Source organism: Podarcis bocagei (genome assembly GCF_964188305.1).
Source record: "Podarcis bocagei genome assembly, chromosome: 2".
Taxonomy (NCBI): Eukaryota; Metazoa; Chordata; class Lepidosauria; order Squamata; family Lacertidae; genus Podarcis; species Podarcis bocagei.
In genome coordinates this window covers 96,364,110-96,388,077 of record NC_138126.1, presented here as the reverse complement: position 1 = coordinate 96,388,077, position 23,968 = coordinate 96,364,110, and the positions used below count along the sequence as shown (strand labels likewise).

General features: G+C 45.1%; 1 protein-coding gene across 1 annotated transcript in view; it reads left to right on the top strand.

Annotated features, from left to right (window-relative positions):
* Positions 1-23,968, top strand: part of MGAT5B (alpha-1,6-mannosylglycoprotein 6-beta-N-acetylglucosaminyltransferase B) — a 180,437-nt gene that overhangs the window by 64,057 nt on the left and 92,412 nt on the right. The window contains exon 3 of the mRNA XM_081185361.1: positions 10,895-11,039. Coding sequence (XP_081041487.1) covers positions 10,895-11,039 — 145 coding nt within the window. The remainder of the gene's footprint in view (positions 1-10,894; positions 11,040-23,968) is intronic.

Below are 23,968 nucleotides of genomic sequence, written 5' to 3'. Positions count from 1 at the left end.
GGAAAAGCTCCCCCCCCCATCTCTCTCTCTCTCTCTCTCTCTCTATATATATATATATATATCCCACCCTCACTGTCTCTTTACTAATTTTCAGTTAACTGAGCTCTCGTTCTGCAGGTGTCCAGAAATCGGCTCTTGGTTTAGGACAACTTAATTCTAGCTTCAGCATTATATCAAAGACTTGCATCAGCATATGCAATCAGCAACAGCAAACTTTCTGAAAGATGCCATAATAATTGTTGCCAAATTTGTCATAGATCTCTTGTTATTCTTCATAAGCCCCTGGGGGGAAATACAGAGAGAGAGAATGAGAGCAAGCGAGCGAGTGAGCACAGAGAATTCATGCAAGAGAAAAGCTGCACCTCTCTGCTGGGAACGGCAGGTGATAATGTGGTCCACCTCCACCACCCCCAGTCCCTAGCATGGAAAATGATCCATGAAAGGAAAAAAATTGAGCAAAAGGATGGAGTCAGGTTTTTGTTTTTTTAAACATTTCCTTTTGGTATAATTTTATTTAAAGGAAAAAAAATCAATTTTCTGACTGTGCAGTGCAACGTGGGTGATTTGCTATAGCAAGCAAGATTGTCTTTGGGGAAAAGACAAAAGCTTAAATTTACAGGATTTTAGGAAGCAAGCATGGAGGTTTGGTTGCCCCTGTTTCTGTGGCTGGAAGAGATGTGCTTGGTGTTTTCTTGCACAGTACAGTGGTGCCTCGCAAGACGAAATTAATTCATTCCGCGAGTTTTGTCGTCTTGCGATTTTTTCGTCTTGCGAAGCACGGTGTTGGGAAAGTTTTGGAAAAGCGTCAAAAATCACCAAAGTCTTTAAATACCTCAAAAAAGGCTACCACACCACGTTCTATGAGTTGCTCCTCGAAGTCAAGTCGCAACTGTATTAACGGTGTTAAGAAAAAGGAAACAAACTTGCAAGACGTTTCCGTCTTGCGAAGCAAGCCCATAGGGAAAATCGTCTTGCGAAGCAGCTCAAAAAACAAAAAAACCCTTTTGTCTAGCGAGTTTTTTGTCTTGCGAGGCATTCGTCTTGCGAGGTACCACTGTATAAGTCAGGGGTCAACAAACTTTTTCAGCAGGGGGCCGGTCCACTGTCCCTCAGACAATGTGGGGGGCTGGACTATATTTAGAAAAAAATATATGAACGAATTCCTATGCCCCACAAATAACCCGGAGACGCATTTTAAATAAAAAGACACCTTCTACTCATGTAAAAACACGCTGATTCCCGGACCATCCGTGGGCCAGATTTAGAAAGCGACTGGCCGGATCTGGCCCCCGGGCCTTAGTTTGCCTACCCATAGTATAAGTGTAAGGCCTGGCCATGGATTCAAGCTTTATGGGTCCTTGAGTGTGTCAGTGTGACTTAGGGCTGAATCAAAATCTTCTTTCCCCCATTTCAGTTTGCCATTCACAAGCAGTGACATGAGGGATACAACTGGGTGTTTTGTTGGGGGCAAGCTGGGGTCTTGCAACAGCTCCTGCTGCCAGAGGCTGCCATTTTATTTCCCATAAGTACTATGGGAACTAGGCTATATCATTCCCAGGGGGCTTCATGAGGAGTGGGGTGGTGGAGACAACCCAGCCCCAAAAGTTATTTGGGGTCAGTTTCAGTACTGCTCACCTCACCAATTTTGTGCTGAAAAGTCTAACAAAAGAACTTTAAGTTCAACTTCACTTTGACCCTGAGAGCAGTCAGCAAGGAGATACTCTTCCATTTCTGCTCCTGTGACAAAATTACTTTTCTTGCCCCTCCACTCCCTTTTCCCAGAGCCTGAACCCTCAGTCCAGCAAGTCCATATCTAGTGTGAGCCGAGGAGGGTCTCCTTTATCATCCAAGCCCCTGGAGATGAGTTATGAATGGACAGGCCCATTAAAAACTGCTCTGTCCAAGTGTCAAACAGGGTTGATATTAAAGCCATCTCAACCCACTGTTGTGTATATTCAAGTCTTCAAAATTTGGCATGAAAAACACAGAGGTAAAAAATAAATAAAGGTGTTTACAAGGTCATTTAAGGGTTGCGGCACAGCCTCTGTTTCTGTTCACATCCGTACCCCACACAATACAGCAATGCAATGCAATACAACAAATTCCCCTCAAAGCCACAGGATAGGATGACATTCCATCACTCTCAGTTTTGTACATAGGATTTGTACATAGAAATTATGGCTGCCTCTGTGTAGACCCATGGTTCCCAGCATGGGGCACATGCCACACGGGGGGGGGCAATTTGATTTTTAAGGGGGGGCAATTCGAGAATGAGTTATTAACAATGAATGACCTTTTAGACTTCCTCCACGTGAAAAGGAGTTCACTTTTTGAATAATAAGAATTATATGTCATGGGGGGGCATCAGGATTTTAGAAATGCTTAGGTGGTCAAAAAAAGGTTGGGAACCAGTGGTGTAGGCCATACTTCCTGTACTGCTTTCAAAGCACAATGCAGTCTTTTTCTGGCTTCTGGTTTACACCATCATAGCAGGCTAAATTTTCTCCACGAGAATCCATTCCCGTGTACACAGTCATATGAATCAGACAAATGCCAATCCCTCTTTGCAACTATTTCTGTGCAGTGCTATACATTATTGTGGAAATCACTGCAGAATTCTGGACATGTACCGCATGTTCACTGGTACTTTGTCCAGCAGTTGTGACTGGGTGTGCAAAGACACCCGAGCGAAGAAATTTAGTATGAGAATTCGTCTTTCCTTACACTTCATCAGTACCAACTGATATTTTGAACACATATCAAAACATGATAACAACATGCAGTAGACTTCATTATGAGGCATTCCCATATGGGTAAATCCAATGAATGGGCCAGAGACACTTGCGAAGCAAATGCAGGAGAGAGAGGGAAGGAGCCCTTCTGAAATAGAATTTAAGGCAGATGCCCTTCCCATAGCAGGACATTTACAAATGGTCCATGCATGTTATCCAACTGGAATGTGGAAAATTTAACAAGAATCTTCCTTCTAATTTGCATTGCGCAAATCTCCTCAACCAATTAGACACCAATTTCCCGGGGAATGTTCAGCTCAGCTTTTATGGTGTTCATTCATTAGTTTAATAACTCACTTGCAGCATTTTTATGGTGCTCCCTGGTGCCTGTGCCCTTCTTCCATTCAGACTCCCCGCCTTCCTCTTCTCCTTAGTCAGCCCCTTTTCTGAATTTCTTCATAATCTCAGAGTCCTCACTAAAGCCCACAGCAGAAATTTTGGCAGATCTGAAACTTTAATAAAATACAGTGTCGGGGGTCACCCTCAATTACTCAGCTGCAAGTTGATTCTGTTTCCATGGACTTTCTTTTTTGAATGTTCTGCCTGCTGGGGACTATTATTCTCGTTCCCCAGTACCTGGGAATGGGTCCAGATTTGGTGGTTATAATATAGACACAAAAGGAGGCAGCAAAGAAGCAGTGGCTGCGCTTAGCCCTTCAGGCGAGCAGTCACTTTTTAGCTGGATGCACGTTTATTGTATAATTAATAGCTGGCTGCTTGCTCACTCTCCCTCTGTAATCCAGCACAGAGCACTGTGCCAATTCCAGTCTCCAAAGTGCTTTCCAAAAAAGGTGTGGCTACAGGAATGGATTATTCAAATCCTCTGGGCTTTTTTCTGTGTTTGAATGCTCTGGTTCTGAACACAAAATAACAAAATTGCCAGCAGCAACTTGGAGATAGCCTCAAAGGAGCAGTTTTATGGGATCTCCCAGGGTAGGAGGAGCACATGGAAATGAGATGATCAGCAACTCATAGGAACTGTGTCAGACCTATTGGTCCACAGTCCACCTAGCTCCATATTGTCTACACTGACTGGCAGTGGCTTCCCAGGGTATCAGGCAAGGGTCACTCTCACTCTTACCTGGAGATGTGAGGACTGAACCCGGGACCTTCTTTATGCAAAGCAAATGCTCGGCCATTGAGCTATGGCCCTTCTCAACCTTTTGATCATAGGTGTGCTCCATCCTGTTACATTCTGCCCTGTCCTGTCCCATTGTGTACATTTTCTACACATTTTTTACTTAAAACACACACTATTAAATGCATCCAGCCACAATCCTCTATTTGTTACTCACTGTCTGACTTACATCCATAAGATGCACATTTTCTAGTCATCTTTTGTACAACATTTACAATGTTTTGCACACTTTTTGCACACCAAAAGTCCTTTGCCAAATCTGAAGAAGCATGGCATCTGATTGGGAGTTGTGTTCAAATGCACAAAGCAAGTTTGGAAGCATTGGGTTGGGTGGAATTGCAGCGAGAAGCAGCCCAAGCATATTCCCCCTCCCCCAATCTCTAGGAGTATCCTGTGGGAAGTGATGCTAGTGTATCTAACTACTTCATTGCTTTGAGAACAGGATGAAATGCTTTGCTCCATGCTCTACAAAGGAAGCAAGGACTCAGCCTCTCTCTGTCTCCAAAAAGCTCTCCAAGGATAGCTCTGGTATCTGTTTTCAATGCCAATGATTTAGATGGCTCAGGTTTGACTTGCACAGTAACTACAAGGGGTGGTGGTCTCTTCTTTTCCCCTCTATTTTTAAGGGCCAGTGGGGAACTGGCCTTCCCTCTTCCAGCCACTGCAATGAATGAGAGCACACCCATGAATTGGAAGTCCTGACTTGATTCTTGGTTGGGTTTTTCAGTTGAAGGCTACAGGCAACTGCCTCTTTATATAACACACCCTCCAATATGTTGAAGCCGGAAGCTGGGACATGCATCTTCCCAGCTGCGCTCCTGCACAAGTCACGGGACCCATGTGAGGTTGCAATCTTGTGCATTTGTGGGTGCCATGCTGAGCACATGGTGCCCCCCCAAAACAGGATGTCCCAGTTTAATCAGGGCAATTGAGGGGTATGATATAGGTGTCACATATTATGAATCTAAGTAGCAACCATATAACTACCCCCAAATTATAACTGGTATAGAATTGATAAGTTTGTTGTATCAATCTGATCATGGAATACTTGCGTTTATGGGATTGATATGGCTCTAAAAATCTCTATGGAGAAAAGAGAGGTGCTTGCATTCATGGAGGTGGACAGGACAGTTGCACTCTGCCCTGAATCCTATTCCACAAGGGTTTAGGGTAAGAGCAGGTGAGCAGGTAAGGAGAGAAGAGGTGAGGTGTAGATGCAGTGCAGTGTTCAGAGTAGTGTAGTGTTGGACCCGGTTCAGATCGCAAGAAGCTCCCTGGCTGACCTTGGACCAGTGACTACCTCTGCGAGAATAAGAACATAGTCTACCTTACAAGCTTGTCATAAGCATAAAAGGGGTATGGTTGAGCATGGAGAACTATGTATACCCGTGTCCTTCAACCTTGGGTCCTCAGATGTTGTTGGACTACAACTCCTATCATCCCTTACCATTGACTAAGCTGACTGGAGATGGATGGGAGTTGCAGTCCAACAACACCTAGGGACGCAAGGTTGAAGAACACTGATGTACAGCAGCTTGAGCTCCTTGGAGTAAAGGTGAAATATGAATGTAATAATGCTTTCTTCTGCAGCCATCCGCCATTGCCCCTGCCTCCCACCACCACCTCTGTGCCTTGACCGCGTCTGAGAAATGTAGTGTTTGTATATGCAAGTACATGCCTGGCATGGAGTGAATTATTTTGCTATTGAGAGTGCGGATTTTGTGCAGTTCCAACCACCGTGTTCATTTCTTTCAGCAGTTATTGTTTATATAACATACAAAAAGTTCTACCTGGGATTCAGATAATTTAATGGTGTCACTTCTGCATCATACATCACTGCCATATGCCAGCTAAAGAGAGTCTGGAGCAGAAAGTGAATGTGTGATTTTACAAATGATGTATGAACAAGGACATAGCCTGGAGCAGGTCTTTGCAATGCTGAGAGCTGCAAGTTGCTAGTGTCCCTTAGGGAAGTTCTACTGGTAATGGGTTTGTGTTGTATATATACTGGAAATACAATATATTAAAGCCCACATAAGCACAACGTGGTGGCCTGTTCTCCATGCAAGTCTCCGAGGATTGGTGGTTGCTTGTCTTTCCCAGCAAACGAAACTGCTCTGATTAACCTTGAAGTTAGAGAATATGAGAAATCTTCCATCTCGAAGCTGATTTATGGCAGAGGTGGGCAACATGCAGCCTGCAGGCTGTGCATTGCCTGTAAGGCACATTTTGTGACCTACATGTCGACTAGATACCAAACCACTTGGGGCAGCAATCTGGTTGGGTGTGATAACCCTTTAAGTTTCCATATGTTCAAAATGAAGGTTGTGGGTTTTTTGCTGTAGCATGTAACATTGCTGGATGGTATACACCTCCCCACCCCTAATAGGGAGCGAGGCGTCAAAATGATGTTTGGTATGAAAATATTTGTGAGAACAGAGACAAGGAATCTTTGGTTGTAGGACTCCTAGCATCCCTGGTCATTGGCCATGCTGGCCGGGGATGATAGGAGTTGGAGTCTAACAACACCTGGAGGGCCACCAGTTCCCAGTTCTTGTGGCAGAAGATACTTGAGTTTAACTGTGAATTGAGTTATATTTCTCCTCCATCCCTATGAACAGATTTCATAGGAAAGGGAATAGAACATACTTGGTTGGGAACACCAGGGATAGACTTGGGTCTTTCCGATTTCACCAGTGTCCTGTGGGAAGCCAAAATTCTCTTGACTTCTGTCCTGCTCAGTTCACTACATCATAGCTGTGGCGCTCTGTGGTGCTCTCTAGGCTCAGTGCCCAGTGCAGCAGAACCAGTCACGCTGCCCTAAATTCGCCTCTGGAAGCACTGTCGTATATGTAGCATATTGAGGCCAGGATGTAAAGTCGGTTGATTTTCACACCTCTCTTCTTTTACTTCATTAATTGTATGCAACTCTTTGAAGGTGACCCGGAAACTGCAATTAATCCAGAATGCGGCAGCTAGACTGATGACTGGGAGTGGCCACCGGGACCACATAACACCGGTCCTGAGAGATCTGCATTGGCTCCCAGTACATTTCCAAGCACGATTCAAAGTGTTGGTGCTGACCTTTAAAGCCCCAAATGGCCTCAGTCCTGTATACCTGAAGGAGCGTCTCCACCTCCATTGTTCAGCCCGGACACTGAGATCCAGCGCCAAGGGCCTTTTGGCGGTTCCCTCATTGTGAGAAGTGAGGTTACAGGGAACCAGGCAGAGGGCCTTCTCGCTAGTGGCGCCCGCCCTGTGAAACACCCTCCCATCAGATGTCAAGGAAATAAGCATCTATCTTACTTTTAAAAGACATCTGAAGGCAATACTGCTGTATTGTTTTTAACACTCGATTGGGAGCCTCCCAGAGTGGCTGGGGAAACTCAGCCAGATGGGCGGGGTAGAAATAAATTATTATTATTATTATTATTATTATTATTATTATTATTTCATTTCAGTGAAGCAGTTCCTGGAGGACTGTTGTGTCTTAAATAGCCAAATATCCCTTTTCTAAACAGGGATGTGTTTTGATTAGGGTTTCCACAATTTTAAAGGACAGCAGCCCTATGCCTGTAAAAGGCAGGTGTTCTCTTGCAGAGGAACAGACTGATTGCAAAAGCTTCAGTTGCTGATTTTGGCCAGAGAGCTTCTGTTCATTTAAAAAACAACGTGCACACAGCCCAAGTCAACTCTGTATCCAAATGCTATTATATATATCCCACAGCAGTATTCTTCAGATTTGGTTCTCTAGATGCAGTTTCCATTATCCCAGATCATTGGTGAAGCTGGCTGAGGGTGGTGAAAGTTGGGAGTCCAAAATATCTGGGGCGTCAAGTTTGAAGAACACTGAACTATATGGCTTGTTTGTTTTGTTTTTTAATATTAGGCACACATTTCTTTTTCGAATAATTCCATCATTCCACTTTTCTTCTTGCTCGCTCCCTTCTACTTTCCCTGTTTCATTTTGATTGCAAGCTTTTGGCAGACTTTATTTTATTCCGTACTGGATTGTGGTGCATTCAGTACCATTTTGCTGCTCATGAACATTTGGGATTGCTCAAGGCAAGATTCAAATAAAAACTATGTATGGAGAAGTCCTTGGGGGACCTGGCGGCTGCTTATGTGAATGGCTGCCCTGAGAATTCACTTCCACTTATGATTTGCTTAAGCATTTGAGGAGCTGAGTTTTGAACAGCAGAGGGAGGTGTTTTGCTTCCTGGGGTAGCATGAGCAGGGGAGCAAAGCAGGGGAAACCTGGCTCTTGAGTTTGGTCTGGCCCAACTAAGAAAAGTTTAGCTGCATGACCACATCTGTTTAAGTTGTCTAGATCCCCTTCTGGGCAGCATTTAGAGCTTCCTTTCCCCAACCCCTATTGAGGCCTAGCCATAATTTTTTCTTCTTTGTTTTGGCTCACTTGTTTTGGTTGGTCCTGAAGAGAGAGTTGTTTTTATCTCCTTTGTTCTATCAATGAGGGGCTTAATTTGGTTTTAATTTGGCCTGCTTCACTTTATTTAGCTTCCAGATAATTAGGTCACATCAAGCAGTGTGGAGGGATAGAGCGCAAAAAATCTACCAGTGTGGTGTAGTGGTTAAGAGCAGTAGTCTCGTAATCTGGTGAACCGGGTTCACGTCTCCGCTCCTCCACATGCAGCTGCTGGGTGACCTTGGGCTAGTCACACTTCTTTGAAGTCTCTCAGCCCCACTCACCTCACAGAGTGTTTGTTTTGGGGGAGGAAGGGAAAGGAGATTGTTAGCCGCTTTGAGACTCCTTTGGGTAGTAATAAAGTGGGATATCAAATCCAAACTCCTCTTCTTCTTCTGATGGTATACACACCCCTGAGGCATCTGAGTGACAAGAGGTCTAACTAAAACAAAATCTCTTACATCTTACCAGCTCATCCTTGGGCAGTGCTAGAGCTGCTGGCTCCTCATGAGGTTTACTGCCAAGGTATGTGATGCTGAAGCTGTCAGGGCTTCCTCAGCACATCTCTAAGGTTCTTTGGCAAGGCAGAACAGGGAACCATTTTTTTAACAAACCCAATGCTTGAATCCAGAGTGGAGAGGACTAGGTAGTGAGGCAGGATACCTGCACGGAAGAATGAAATGGAATCTGGCAGTTAAATAGTTAATTATGTTTCATATTGTGGTGTATGGCATCCTGATTCCATGTGGGGGAGCAACAGTGCCTTTAGGAGCAGCTGGAAATACAGAAATTAAGGAGGTGACTTCCGCCCACCCCATTTGCTTGTTTATAAAGTGATAGGGAAAAGTCACCTCCTTAATTTTTGCACATCAGGCTGCTCTTAAAGGCACTGGAGCAGAGCTCACAAATAAGTTGGCAACCCTAGCAAAACCTCTCGACCCAGGAAAAGTGACAATGTAAACAAAAAACAGGGCTGTTATCCCTGGTGAGTGGAGTTCAGCTTTGTAGCGAATTGCCTTCTGCTTGAATCAAAATAGTTAGCGAGAAGGTTTAGCTGAATGAATCCATAAGTCTCTATTTATGATAGGATAGCCAAGATTCTTACTGATAGGGTTCCTGTGCTTCATGGAGGAAACACACAAATCCAATGATATTCTTATACCACTGTTTGATGACTCCAGCTCACACCAGAGCAAGTACATTTCAAGTGCAATCGACACATTAAAATACACCAAAATCCATGATATACTTTCTTGCCATTGCATCTGTACTCCAAGACAATTGTAACTTGGTGATTGTTTGCTTTGCTTGTCTGGGACATCCAGAAATTCAGCTTCTGGTTGTGGATCTGTGTTTTGTGCTACAAAATATGTGTTACATAACTGTGTCAGTTTGCTTCTCAGCAGGCTCTAACCCCTGCTGCTGTGTAAATGAAAATGTGTTGTACCTTCTTTAAAAGGAGTCTATGAGAGTGGAATGATAAGTTTAATGAGTATTAGCATTATGCAATAGGAACTAATTCTCTGCCCTCTAACCTCATCATAAGGTCTCTTGTGCATTACCAAAAGAGAGAAAATAAAAGACAATAGGTGTAGCTTCAGGGTGACTCACCAGGTCACCCCAGTGTTTAAAGGGCAGCGTTTTGTTTTCTAAAAATGGTAGAGTCAGCATAAAATGGTAGGGTCAGCATTTTTTTAAAAAAGCGGGGTCAGCATAAAACATGGCAGATGACATCTTATCTTCATACAATGTAGTGCCTGACTGTATCGGTGCATTTACTCCCAACTCACCCTTGAGTTAATGGGAACTGATATTCAACCATTGTGCTAAAGGCTCTTAGTACAGACACATTATATGATGGAAGCTGATAACCTCTACAATGCACTCCAGAGCATGTTTACTCAGAGGTAACTCCCAGGGAATTCAATGGGACTTATACACAGGTGCATATACACTAGGATTGCAGCCTAAATGTTAGATATATTGAATCATTTATATTATTTATGTTGTGAATATAATATAATATAATAATAAATATACAATATTGTATACAGCATTAGACATACTCAGAGTAAACCTGTTGAAGTTAATCAACATGAACAGGGATTTTTTACAGTGGTATCTCGGGTTAAGAACTTAATTCATTCTGGAGGTCCGTTGTTAACCTGAAACTGTTCTTAACCTGAGGTACCGCGTGATTTCTGTTCTCATCCTGAAGCAAAGTTCTTAACCCGAGGTACTATTTCTGGGTTAGCGGAGTCTGTAACCTGAAGCGTCTGTAACTCGAGGTACCACTGTATTCATTTGGACCACACCCCCCCCAAGTGCACAAAAGTGTCACTTAGCTGGATGCAGCCCACTGGAAAGTATTACATTATTCAAGCAATACTGCACACCCCACTATGATCCTTTTCACTATAAAATCAGTTATTGCCTTTCGACTTCACACACCTGTCTGAACGCTTTTCTGCTGCCTCCTGAGGACCACTGCAGAACGTCCTTACCGTCCTTTCCTCTTGCTTTTTTGTATGGCTGCAGTGATGGGTGCTCTGGAGTCCAGAGGGGTGCTGCGGAAGATGAGTGACATGCTGGAGATGATGGTGAAGAGGATGGATGTGCTAGCCAGGCTGGAGAATAGCACGGACTTCCGGAAAGCGGAGGAGACACATTTCCCTATGGACAGGTTAGTAGTACCAGTAGATATGAAACATTGGCCTGAAGCATTCATTGATACAGGTTCCTCTTTTCCTGGATCCAAGAAGTGGGTGAAACCCAGATCTGCATATGGAGTTCATACGGACTGATTACTCCAGCTGCTGCATGCTCTGATTCCTCAGCTCTTTGATTCTGATGGCAGGCCTTTGGCCAGCATATTATGGGTTCAGGAATATAGCTTAATTCAGAGGTGGTCAACCTGTGGCCCTACTGGCGTTCTTGGGCTAGAACTTCCACCATCTCTTACTGTTGGCTGTTCTTCTTGGGGCTAATGGGAGCTGGAGGCAGTGGCATGTGGTGGATTTTTCCGAAGGAGAACAGTTAGAGCCAGAGCCACCTGCTTGCGAGGGTGATGCGGTGGGGCAGGGAGGGTCACAGAAGTGAACATCTCACCTCTCTCCTTAAACCAGACAGAAGCTTCCTGGGCTTTGGGAAGGAGGCAGGAGGGCTCCTGGACTCACTGGAGCATTGTGCCTCCCTCTCTAAGCCGGGCAGAAGCTTTCTGGGCTTTGGGAAGGAGGTTCCAGGGGAACATTTAGGGGATTAGCCTAGTCCCTCTAGTCCAGTGTTTCCCAACCAGTGTTCCGCGGCACACTAGTGTGCCGTGAGATGTTGCCTAGTGTGCCGCGAGATGTTGCCTGGAGGGAGGCGGGCGAGGGCGTTTGCTTCCCGGAGGACTTGTGGGAAGCCGCCCCTTCCCTGGGCGCCGCGCCGCCTCGCGACTCCGGAGTCAGTCCCGAGGGCTCTCGGAGGGACTCGCGAGCGACGGCGCGGCGGCTCCGGGGCGCGCTCAGCCGGGCCGCCGCGCGCCCCCGCTGCAGCTGCCCGGCGTGGAGCGCGACGCGGAGCCGGCCGGGCTTGGAGGCGCCCAGGTAGGGCCGAGCCGGGCGGGGGCGTCTCGGTCTGCTGCGGGCGCAGGAGGGTGAGCGGGAGAGGGGGAGCCGTCGGGTCTCCTGGAAGGAAGCGAGGCGGCGGCTGAGGGGGATGCAGCCCCGTCCCCAGCAACAGGCGCTCCTCGAAGTGAGGCCACAAGTCGGGGCTAGGACAGGGCCTGGAAGCAGCGGCTCCGGCTCTTGGGAGCGGAGAAGGGGACTTCGAAAGCGGCCTGGAGGAGAAAAGCCCCGATGCAGCGAGAGCGGGGAGCGTGCTGCCTTGTCCAGGCCTCCTCGCTTTGTGCCGTCCGCTGCCGGGAGCAGGACACGGGGGCTCCTCGTTCGCATGCTTTCCCGGGTGATCGGTGAGGGTTAGGGTTAGGGTTAGGGTTAGGGTCCCTCAGTCCCTCGCTTTGCTGCCTCCTCCCCCCCCACCCCCAAAGCTTGGAGGTTCCCCGGCAAGGGGGAGGGAAAAAAATTGAAAACTTTCACTTTTGTGCGTCCCTCCCGGCGTGACGCTGCGCGCTGACGTCACGGGGCTGTAATGGTGGTGTGCCGCGAGATTTTTTTCATCAAACAAGTGTGCCTTTGCCCAAAAAAGGTTGGGAAACACTGCTCTAGTCCACTGACCGCACACCGCTGGCTAGAGGCCAATAACACCTGGAAGACCATCAATTCCCAGTCCCTGGCTTAAATCGTTAGATGGGTTGCTATTTTTTAACCAGAGAACCGGACATTACCTTCATGGTTAATGGTCCACCCTGCTTAGCAAGCAAGGTTTCAGTATTGCTCCCTGCAAGTGATGGAGAAGGGTCAAGGGCACTGATGAGTGGTGCAACAGCTACTGTATCATTAATGTTAGTTGTAAAGTCTATTTCTTGAGGGGGCAACTCTCTTCAATAGCACTAGGTTTTAAATTGTGGGTTTTTCCTATTGGCATTTAGTATTGGAGAGTGGAGGGTTTTGAGATTCAAGCACTGTCTTGATCTTCAGCAATCCAGTTAAATAAATTATTTATCTGCCGGAATCTGATCCACGAATCAGCTGCGGACTGTGTGGGTAGGGAGGTAAATACCCTTTAATAAGTTACTATCAAACAGCATCTCCAGAAGGAATGGAATCAGAAATTCTGTAGGCACCATAAAATGACTAATTACCTCCACATAAATGATTGGTTTTAAAATAATGACTGGAAGTGCAATTCAGTTTTTACTAAGGCTAACAACGTCAGTTAATTTGTATGATGGATTGACTGTGTGTTTTGAAATGTAGAGCTTTTAATTTGATTTCAACTTGATCTCGCTCTTGAGAGTGTGCATGGTTAGTTTCTGATGACTGTGCAATTGTTAACAATGGAAACAACATTTTTTAAAGAACAAAAAAGTTGGGCGCTGTCATGGAACAAAGTTAATATCCAAAGTAATTAACACCACAATCATCTAGTAACAAACAAACTAACTCCCTCCCCTCTCTTTCTCACTCATTATCCACTTCAAAGTATTTTGTGTATTCAGACAATAAATTTCCCTTGCTTACTTAGGCTGTGAACAAACAGTGGCTCCAATCTGAAGAAAGTTAGTTGGGCTGAAGTGACCTCAATAAAATTAATGGGTCTTTCTTTTTTCACAACTATCCGGTCATACTCAATTTCATTGGAATTTAAATGAAGCAAAAACCTTTCCAGGTGGGAGGTCAACACGCCAGTGGCAGACTTTGGGCTCTCAAATTTTAGAGGGGGCCTGTGAAATGCTAAAATATGGCACCCCCTGTCTCTTATGCTCCATCTACATCATTGTTGCAGCGCCCCCTGCAGCTCTGATACCCAGTACTGCTGAACTGGTCATGCTACCCTAAAACTGCCTCTGAACAGGCTTTCAGGGACTTAGAGGTGATACTCATGCAAATTTCCTGTCTTCCCAAGGTCTCAGGTGAAACAGATTTTGCAGTTTTTGTAGTGCTTCAAGTCTCACTCTGGAATAACTCAAACCAGCCAGGATGACAACACAATCCTGTGCAAGTCTAATAAGATGTAAACCCCACTGGAATCATTCCCTGGTAAAAGTGTATGGAATTGCTCCTGAATGTGCATATTACATGCAGAATATCAAATGCTCTTGCTGTAGGCTATAGAATATAGGTTAGGAATGACTGAAGGTCAAATATTAATACAATCAATCACCAAATAGATATTAAATAGCATGCATAGTCTATCAAATATTGGAAGTCAAAATTGACTTCAGGCGTTGAGACATTGAATATTTAGCAGATATTGGACATCAATAACGTATGAGAAGGTTTTATGAAGTTAATGCATTTTGCTTGTAGCACACACACACACACACACACGGGGAAAGTGCTGAAAATTGTGTTGCTGTATGATACAATACAGCACCATGGAGAGCTCCAAAGGTGCTAAGCCGCTTTTTATCTGGACGATGCAGCTGAAATCGATGGTGGTGCCCAGTCTTGCTCCTTCCCAATTATCTTATTTTCTTTTCCCTCAGGGGTTGTAGTACAGAGAGATATCTGCACACCATTACTTCTTCTAAGCCCCAATAAGAAGCAAAGGACTTAATAAGCCCCTGGTCTTTGGCTTCATTCCAGTTCAATGGTCCAAGCCTGCTTTTGAAGGAGAGAGCTGCCAATTTCCTCTATAATGCAGCAGCAATCTGCTTTGAAGTTAAGTTTTGATTAAGTTAGTAGCAAATAACTGGGTGGCAGAGTATTCAGTTGACTGCAGGTTTGCTTTGGCAAATTCTTCTCCTCCTCCTCCTCACCCCACTAGCCACACTTTTCTCCATCTGAAAGCTTGTTGGCCTCTAGATCAAAGGTATCCTTGGCAGGGGTGCCAGCTCTGGGGGCAGAGGAACTTTAGACCCCCAAAGTTTTAAGGAGGGGGCTCAGCCCCCTCAATATCCAGCAGCAATCTCACGACATCATGCAACATCACGTGTTGGACGTCACAATGTCGTGCTTGTGACGTCATGATGTTGTGTGATGTCAGGGCGCTGTGCATGTGATGTCAGCCCTCTCAGTCATGGGTGCAAGCCAGAACCAATGCTCCCTGGCATGCTTTTTTTCTCTCTTCTAATCTTTGAAAGGGAAACAGACATTCAGGCCACCAGAAATGATATGACCTGTAAATGGGTTATGTGAGTTATCTATATGAGAAGTCAAAGCTAGCTCTGGATAATCATTTAGGGCACTTCATACAGTGGTAGGGGGATGCAGGTGGTGCTGTGGGTTAAACCACAGAGCCTAGGAGTTGCCCATCAGAAGGTCAGCGGTTCGAATCCCCACGATGGGGTGAGCTCCCGTTGCTCGGTCCCTGCTCCTGCCAACCTAGCAGTTTGAAAGCACATCAAAGTGCAAGTAGATAAATAGGCACCGCTCCGGTGGGAAGGTAAACGGCGTTTCTGTGCGCTGCTCTGGTTCACCAGAAGTGGCGTAGTCATGCTGGCCACATTACCCAGAAGCTGTACGCCGGCTCCCTCAGCCAATAAAGCGAGATGAGCACCGCAACCCTAGAGTCGGTCACAACTGGACCTTATGGTCAGGGGTCCCTTTACCCTTTTATACAGTGGTAGAGAGACAAATGAAGTGGCACATTCAAATTCACAGATCACGTAGATTTGTGGAAAAATAGGGTGTTTATCTCCATCTCTAAACTCAGATGCACTTGACCAAATAGTAACAATAATAATCTTGAAGTAAATGCAGGCATTTGAAACCTCTGGATTTATTAGTTAAATGGGTTTCAGCTGATTTGAAACAAGATCTCCCTAGCTGTTTGCTTTGTTACGAAGGCATTACAGAACGGTTATGAACATTAAAAAAATTCTCAAGGATGTAAGGGACTATTAGGGCGCAAGACCTAGAAACAGATGGGGCTGGATACTGTTGGCAGGATTTTCAATTTATTGATCAGCTGCTCTTGTGGGTGCACTGATGTTTGTTTGCTTGTTTGCGAAATTTCTATACTGCTTTTCAGTTGGCTCTCTGAAAGTGGGGTGCCGAGCCAGTCAAATAAAATTAATTAAAATCCATGACCACATTTAAACAGCAAAAATCAATATATAAAACATTGAAACAGCCGAGAACAGCAGAAAAAGAAATGGCAGACAACAAAGCTTACTCCCAAATGCTGTTTGTGTGTAAGGATGGCATGTGAATGTGTAAGAACAGCTGCTTGATATTCCCAAGTCATGGGTTCAGGATCCAGTGGGATCTAGCCTGCTGCCTATGATGGCTATCTAGGGAGAGCAGCTCCTTACCTACATGCTATGGATACACCTGTATGATGGAGAGACTGCAAAGTGCATAAGGAATCCAGGGTATTCTTCAGGTCTCTTCTGACAAATAGTTTCACTGAATTTGGCACTTGTCTCAGAAATCGGATGTCTTTGTTTTCTTTGTTACCTTTTTATCCTAGATAACTGGAGCTCAGGGTAAGGAGAGACGAATATGCCAACTTTGGTTTTCCTCAGTTTCTCATTTTTCCAATCTTAAATTCATTTCTCCATATTTCTGCAGCAATCTTCAGTTCTTTTTAAAATAACTCACCATGAAAATTCAGCAGCAATTTAGTGTGAATTTCTCTGAAGCTCACTTTTGTATATAGTTGTGACTAATGTACCCAGTGCTCCCCCCCCCAGGGGGTACTCAAGGGTAAGGAAAACTACATGAAGGTCTTCTATCGCTGGTATATAACTGAAACTGAAACTTTATGCTGTGATTTTACTTTAAGAAAGCATTTCTGTTGTTAAAAACCAATAAAGATGTATTGGGTGGGAGGGGGGAAGGGTACGCAGTACCGGCACCTCTTTTTGTTGTTGTTTAAAAGTGTGGCACTTACTGTAACAACTTCATGGTGACTACCAGCACCTATTTTTCTAGAAGAAAAGCACTGAACATACCACAATATTTTTGTATATTATCTTCACCAATATATGCAGTTATATGCACACTTTCCCCTGATAAACACCTTTTTTTTTGAACACATTGGTTTTGTTTGAGAACTGCATTCTAAAATCTGAAATGCGAAGGTGGCTGTGTTTCAGTTCACATATTGGTTTGAGACGTTTGAATTGGGTAGTTTCTCATTCAAATATACTGCCCCCCTCCCCATTTTATCCTCACTTCAACCCTGTAAAGTAGGTTAGCTTAGATGTTGACTGGACCAAGGTCACCCAGGGAGCTTCTTGACTGAGTGGGAATTTGACAGTTGCATTTGTGGCTTATTATGCCCGTCACGATGTAATAACAAGTAGGAATGTCTTGTTACCAGAGCAGAAACCACTGTACCTGCTACCACAGTGCTCCCTTCAGTGGCGGAGCTTCATGCTCCGGCACCGGGGGGTGGAGAGCAGGCGGGGGCAGGTCTGGCACACGTCCTGAGGGTGTGGTGTGCTGCCTGCAAGTGCGTGGCACACATCCTGGGGGCGTGGCATGTGTCCTGGGGGTGTGGCATGCCTCCTGCAAGGGCGTGGCGCCCAGAGCAGGTGGGAGGGGCAGCCCCCCCACATTCCTCTTCCTCCGCCAGTGGCTCCCTTAGCTTAATTGAAGCTCCCCTGCTGCAGGAGAGAAAGGCCATGTCTGTGCTGCCTAGACAAAATTGCTCTTTAGTGTTTCTAATACTGCTTGGGATACATGCAGATGCACTTGTTACTTATAAGCCAGAAGAAAAGAAGAAGAGCTGACCCCTTGATTCCCTGATTAATTGTAGGCCAGGAGTGCTCTAGGGAAGTGCCTTCAGCACAGGATGCATCTTTCTGTTCACCTGAACAAGGCTCAGTTAAGTGGTGATAGCTAAAGGAATATCTGTTTGGACAGATAGTTCTCCCTGTTCTCCTCTCTCATCTGCCCTTGGTAATTAATGCCCAGTCTTGGCAGTGTTGATCCCAAATTGGCAAATAGCTACGCCCTTGTGTTTCTATAGGAAACATTCCAGCTCTGGAGAGAGAGAGAGAGAGAGAGAGAGAGAGAGAGAGAGAGAGAGAGAGAGAGAGAGAGAGAGAGAGAGAGAAGGCAGTCTTCCCATGATGGGGCTTTGTGTCAGACACTGCCCATCCTAAGGAAATGCTGTCAATGTCCTTTAATGTCAAGAGAGAAGCACCCTGTCTTTTTAGCCCAGTAATTAAGTCTTAGGACCAGCTCTGCAAATTAATGTAATGCTTGAGCCAAAGTGGAATAGTCAAATTCTCTTGTAGTTCCTTTTGTCTAAATTGCTTGTCCTCTTTCTGTGTTTAAGGTACTTCATTGGCAAACATTCTAGTCTGTTATGATGCAATTAAAAAGCAAGAGCAACCCTGAGTGCCTACATGTTCTATAAAAAGCCGTAGTGAGGGTGGCTGATGGTCAGGAATGATGGGAGCTGCAGTCCAGTCATCACTGGATGGCACCACATCCCCCACCTGCGCTCTATAAACATTGCTGGCCAGATTAGAAGTGGGGACTGGGAAATTGGAATAACTCCATTCCGAAAGGAAGAGGAGAACCCACCCACAGTCTACCCTCTTAAGCCATTAGGAGGGAATCTCTGCCTTTGGGTTGGGGGGGGGATAGGATATAAGTGGCTGGTGGCAAATACCAAGAAAAACCTAGAGGAAGTCCCAATGTGCATTAACCCATGTAAAAGAGAGTGGGGCAAAATGTCAAACTCCTGTAGACAACTGGTTCATGACCAGGGAGAGAGGAGTCATGAACCCAGCCTCCTGATTCCCAGAACCAGAGCTTTGCCATTGCACAGAGTACCAGGTTTCCAGGGACAATAATTACCAGTTGGTGCAAAGCTACTATCCTGAATTGAATTCATACTCCTGAGCCTAGTTCCTGCTTTGAGTTTCTGGTCAAGGCATCCTAGTGACTTGGAGTTGCAGTGGCTTGGAACTGATCTCCACTTCAGGACTAGATGCAGCAATGTTAAACTCTTTCTTAGGCTTTGCCAGTCGAGCTCGTTTGCTCTTTCAGTGTGTAGGAGAATACAGTGGTACCTCGGGTTACAGGCGCTTCAGGTTACAGGTGCTTCAGGTTACAGACTTCACTAACCCAGAAATAGTACCTCAGGTTAAGAACTTTGCTTCAGAATGAGAACAGAAACTTCATGGTGGTGCGGCGGCAGCAGGAGGCCCCATTAGCTAAAGTGGTGCTTCAGGTTAAGAGCAGTTTCAGGTTCAGAACGGACCTCCAGAATAAATTAAGTTCTTGACCCAAGGTACCACTGTATTGCTGTTTTCTTGGTAGGCTGGGGTGAACTGAGCTTACCCTCACCCATGGCATATAGTTATTTGGAGGGGGTATGTGGAACATAAATAGGACAGCTTTGCCGTGTGTGTGTGTGTGTGTGTGTGTGTGTGTGCGCGCATATGTATGACACATTCCATCCTTGCTGTGATTTAACTTCTCTTTCACCTCTCTCGTTCTCTGGAACCAGGGGAACTGAGACTGGCAAGCACTTTTTAATTCTTCAGATGTTTAGGTGCAAGCAGATGCAATAAAAAGGTGTTAATTTCAAGGCAAACCTCATTTGAGGTTTCTAATTAATAGCACTGGCATGTTGTTTTCTTGTTCAGGGCTCCTGGAACACACCATCTGTAGCACCACTTTTATCCAAATTGTTTTTTTGAAGAAGTCTCTGCTACTTAAACGCAGATCCCAAATCAAATTAGAACAGCTCGCTTTCAACACCCCTTCATGAAGAAGAATGAGAATGGAACCTCTAGGTGTTCCGTAGAGTGCCTGGGCAATCCATCACTTCGCTCAGATGCAGCTACTTCTTCCTGGGTGGAAACATGACAGCAATCCCCAGGCAGCAGCAGCAACAGGGCACAGCAGGGGCTTCTGGGCCAGTGAGTGGTGAAGAATGGCTGCTGTTGCATCAAAATGAGGAGAGGGAACTAGAGTAGAGACAGCATGTCCCCGTTCATTCATTATCCATGCTGAAATCGCGACAGGATGTCAGGGGTAGTTGGCAGCGGACTACAATGACTTCAGAGGCTGCCGACAGTGCTAGAGTTTGGCCCCGACAAAGATTCCCAAATAGATGCATCTGTTGGTGTGTGGCAAGAGCCGCCACATTGTTTCCTTGGTCCTGTGCCTTTAACAGCATAAAATTGCAAGGGAAGCTTTTCTTGGCACGGAGATAAAGCGAAGAATAATGCTTAGTTCACTTGTTTAATTCCTGCAGGTCAGACACAGGAGAAGAGCTGCAGATAAAAGGAAGGGAAAGTGGCGATCCTGTGCTTGCCACATTCATGGAAGAATTAGTAATTGTGTGGGTTTTTGCAAAACGTATGCAGGCATTTCAGGGCAGGGGGATGAACCATGACATATGAAGGAAGGGGGATTTACTTCTTAGCCCCCACTATAGTTCCAATGCAGAATGGGGCCCCCACAGGTGTAATTTGCAATGAGAGAGTAACTTTTGTTGTCACCGGACTCTTTCAAGGTTCTGCAGCTCCTTGAAAGCTGTGAGCACAGGTCTCTATTACAGTTGTACCTTGGCTTACAGATGCTTCAGGTTACATACGCTTCAGGTTACAGACTCCACTAACCCAGAAATAGTGCTTCAGGTTAAGAACTTTGCTTCAGGATGAGAACAGAAATCATGCTTCGACGGCGCAGCGGCAGCGGGAGGCCCCATTAGCTAAAGTGGTACTTCAGGTTAAGAACAGTTTCAGGTTAAGAATGGACCTCCGGAACGAATTAAGTACTTAACCCGAGGTACCACTGTAGTCTGTTGCTGTTGTTTTGTTTTATTTTTTAAAATGACAAAGTAATATACTTCTCTGTACCTGAGAAGTTCTCTGAGTCCAGCCTTATTTGATTCCCAAACTGATAACCAAATTTGGCTATTCTAAGTGGTTATCAGAGATGATGATGATGCTTTGATACACATTATAGTCACTTAGGGCTCATCCACACCCCAGTTGTCCAATGTCTGTTGTCTGTTTTTAATTTTTTGAAATGTTGGTCACATAAACCACACACCTTATATTAGGATCATGACTGTTTCATATTTTATTTTCCCCATGCAGCAATTAATATCAGTATGACAGAGGAATGAGAGTGTGATTTTGCTGTGGCATATGAAGTGCCATTCTCCCATGAGTACACATCTCAGGAGCCAATGAGTCTCCATGAATGAGATGTTCAAGTGTGGAACTTCCCTTTGTAGTGTTAAAAGTTAAAGTGAATTGCATTCAAGAGTTTTAAGTCAAGTACCATATAGTTTAATTGATGGGTGGACCGGAGCCACATAGAGATTTTCTGCTTCCACTGACATTATTGATTCCCAGCCTAGATTATGTCCCAAAGTAGGTTATACTTCACAATATCTGAACATTATTCATCAATCATGCACACGATGCAAAAGTATATGCATAAATCCTCACATATAGAAATCTTCATTCTCCAAACATCCCTGGCAGAGATATTGCTTCTATTTCCACTTTACATATTGCAGCATGCCACCTCAATCTCTGAGCGGTGCGAGATTCCAGGGGTTCCAGATGCTTAGCCAGGATTCAGTTTCCTTCAGAATGAGGGACAGCAGAGGCTGTGGTATCTTTATGATATATGGTGTATTTACACACATATATACAATCTGAGCCTAGGAGGGACAGTTTGCAGCATCTACACTCCAAGGGAGGTCTTGTTTCTCCCATAGTCACAGCCTTGGATTCAAACAGGACTTGGGCATGGTTCTGTCTCCCTGGCTTCCCAACCTACTTCTTCTAGCTCACATAACTCAACTCTGCCCTTTGTGTTTCTAACTATCAGTGAGTTGAGGGAGCCCCCCCCCCCCATTTGCCCTCTGGCACAGAGCCACTTTGTTACCTTAGTGTCCCGTACTTAAAGGGCCATTACCTCATCAAAAGCTAGCCTGGCTATTCCAGAAATTGAATCTGTCCTGGATCCAGGAATCAGAAGGGGGCTCAGGCATACAGCCTACCCACCCAAACCCTCCCAAACCATAACAATATGTAGCAGTAGGCCTGAGAACGGTGCAACTTTTCAGTGGCCAGATTCAATTAATGAGTTCTGCTAGTGAAAGCCCGCATAAGGATTTTTTTTCACTAGCACAACAGGGTTTGTTTGTGTCTCCTCCTCCTGCATGTCCCCCACCCTCAAATTGGCTCTGCATGCATTGGGGGAACCCAGGTGGAGGAGAGGGGAAATAGTTCTGTCTGGCAAGCTGAAACGCTCGTGCTGACAGAAAGATCTCCTCAACAGTACTTTGAGTTCCTCCCTGAGAAACCTCTGGGTAAGGCCAAATCTCAGTTCATTGATCCACAACAGTGTTTACAAGATGCACTATTAACGTTTCATGTTAAAAATAATTTGGGGCTTCATCTTGAAAATTATTGCGGGATTGTTGTTTTTTCATACTTATGATGGTTCCTTAATTTCCCACTAAACCTCACTTTCTCTCTCTCTCTCCTTCCTTCCTTCCTTCCTTCCTTCCTTCCTTCCTTCCTTCCTTCCTTTTCCCTGAGAGCTAATTCCTCAGCATTTCTTCCCCTTTGTTCTTTTCTGGCACTAAATTTCAATGCATTGGAGAGTGCATTTATCATGGGAAGCTTCTCTCTGCATTAACATTTGGTGGCAAACTGTTGACTGCGGACATTTGGAGCCAAGGGTTGTCATACTATCTCAGACCATTTACAGATGAAAGCCGTGGCACAGGGAGTTTCCTGCACATCCAGAAATGCTGAGAGCAAAGTATGCTGGGGGAGATGGGAGGGAGGGACAAGTGTGCCAAACTTGGGCTAGTTTTTCCTATGGCTGGTTATTCTGGAAGGAAAATAAATGGTAGGCGACTTCTTCTTTTTAAATGTGCCTCTTATGTGAAATAGGAGAGTTAAGTTTATTCGTGGTTGTTTCTGTGCTGGAGCAACTTTTACAAAGATAAGGTTACAGAATTCCTGGCATTTGGGAATAGAGATGAGAAGGCCTGAGAGAAAACCATAAAAATGAGGATGGGGGTTGCAGAAGAATGGGGTGTGTGTGTCCCCCCTCCACATTTTCTGGTTTCCCCCAGACCTTCACATCTCTAAACCAGGAATGGTGACGCTGTGGTCCTCCAGCTGGTGATAGACTCCAGTTCTCACTGGAGAATGGTCAATGGTCAAGGATGATGGGAGGTTTTGGTCCAAGAACATCTGAAAGGTCAGAGGTTCCCCATCCCTGATGGTCTAGACCCATGGTTTCCAACGTGGAGCACATGTCCCACCAGGGAGCAATTTGATTCTTAAGGGGGGCAATTTGAGAATGAGTTATTAACAGTGAATGGCCTTTTAGGCTTCCTCTACATGAATAGGAGTTCATTTCTTGAATAAAAAGAATTATATGTCATGGGAGGGAGGGCATCAAGTCCTATAGCCATGCCAAGAGTGTCTCAAATTCAGGCCCCACCCTTACAAGAAAAGTTAAAAAATATTCATGGTGCATGTGACGTGTGTGGACTTCTGTCCAGCATGTTATGTGCTGCAATTAATTGTGAGAAGAGTACTTTCCACCCAGAAAGCTCCCTACAGGGAATAATAGTAGGAATGACTTTGTCTAGTCTGGAGAAAAAAACGAGCAACAGGTGGACAGGCAGGCAAGTATGGACACTGAAATCAACTCAAGGAACAAGTTGCTCAGACTCAGGAGCCAGAGCAGAGATTCCACCAGATAGATGACTATTGGCTCTCTTGTGTCACCTGACAAGAGCTGAACTAGAAGCAATATCAAACGCTGCCTTGAAACCACTCTTCACTGCCTGGTTAGGAAGGCAATTGATGCACCTTTGAGACCCATGAATGAATGATACTTTATAATAGTTCAATTCCAACACATCCCTCACATTCTGTCTTTAAAAATGCCTATTTTCTACCATTTGTATTTGTCACACATTGAAGTCACTGCTTTTGACAGCGAGCTGCTAAGAATACCAGATTACACTGAGAATGTATTTAGAGTTTGTGCTGCGGAGACAATGCACAAAGCAGAAAGAGATTCATCTTTTAGTAATGCCCATTTT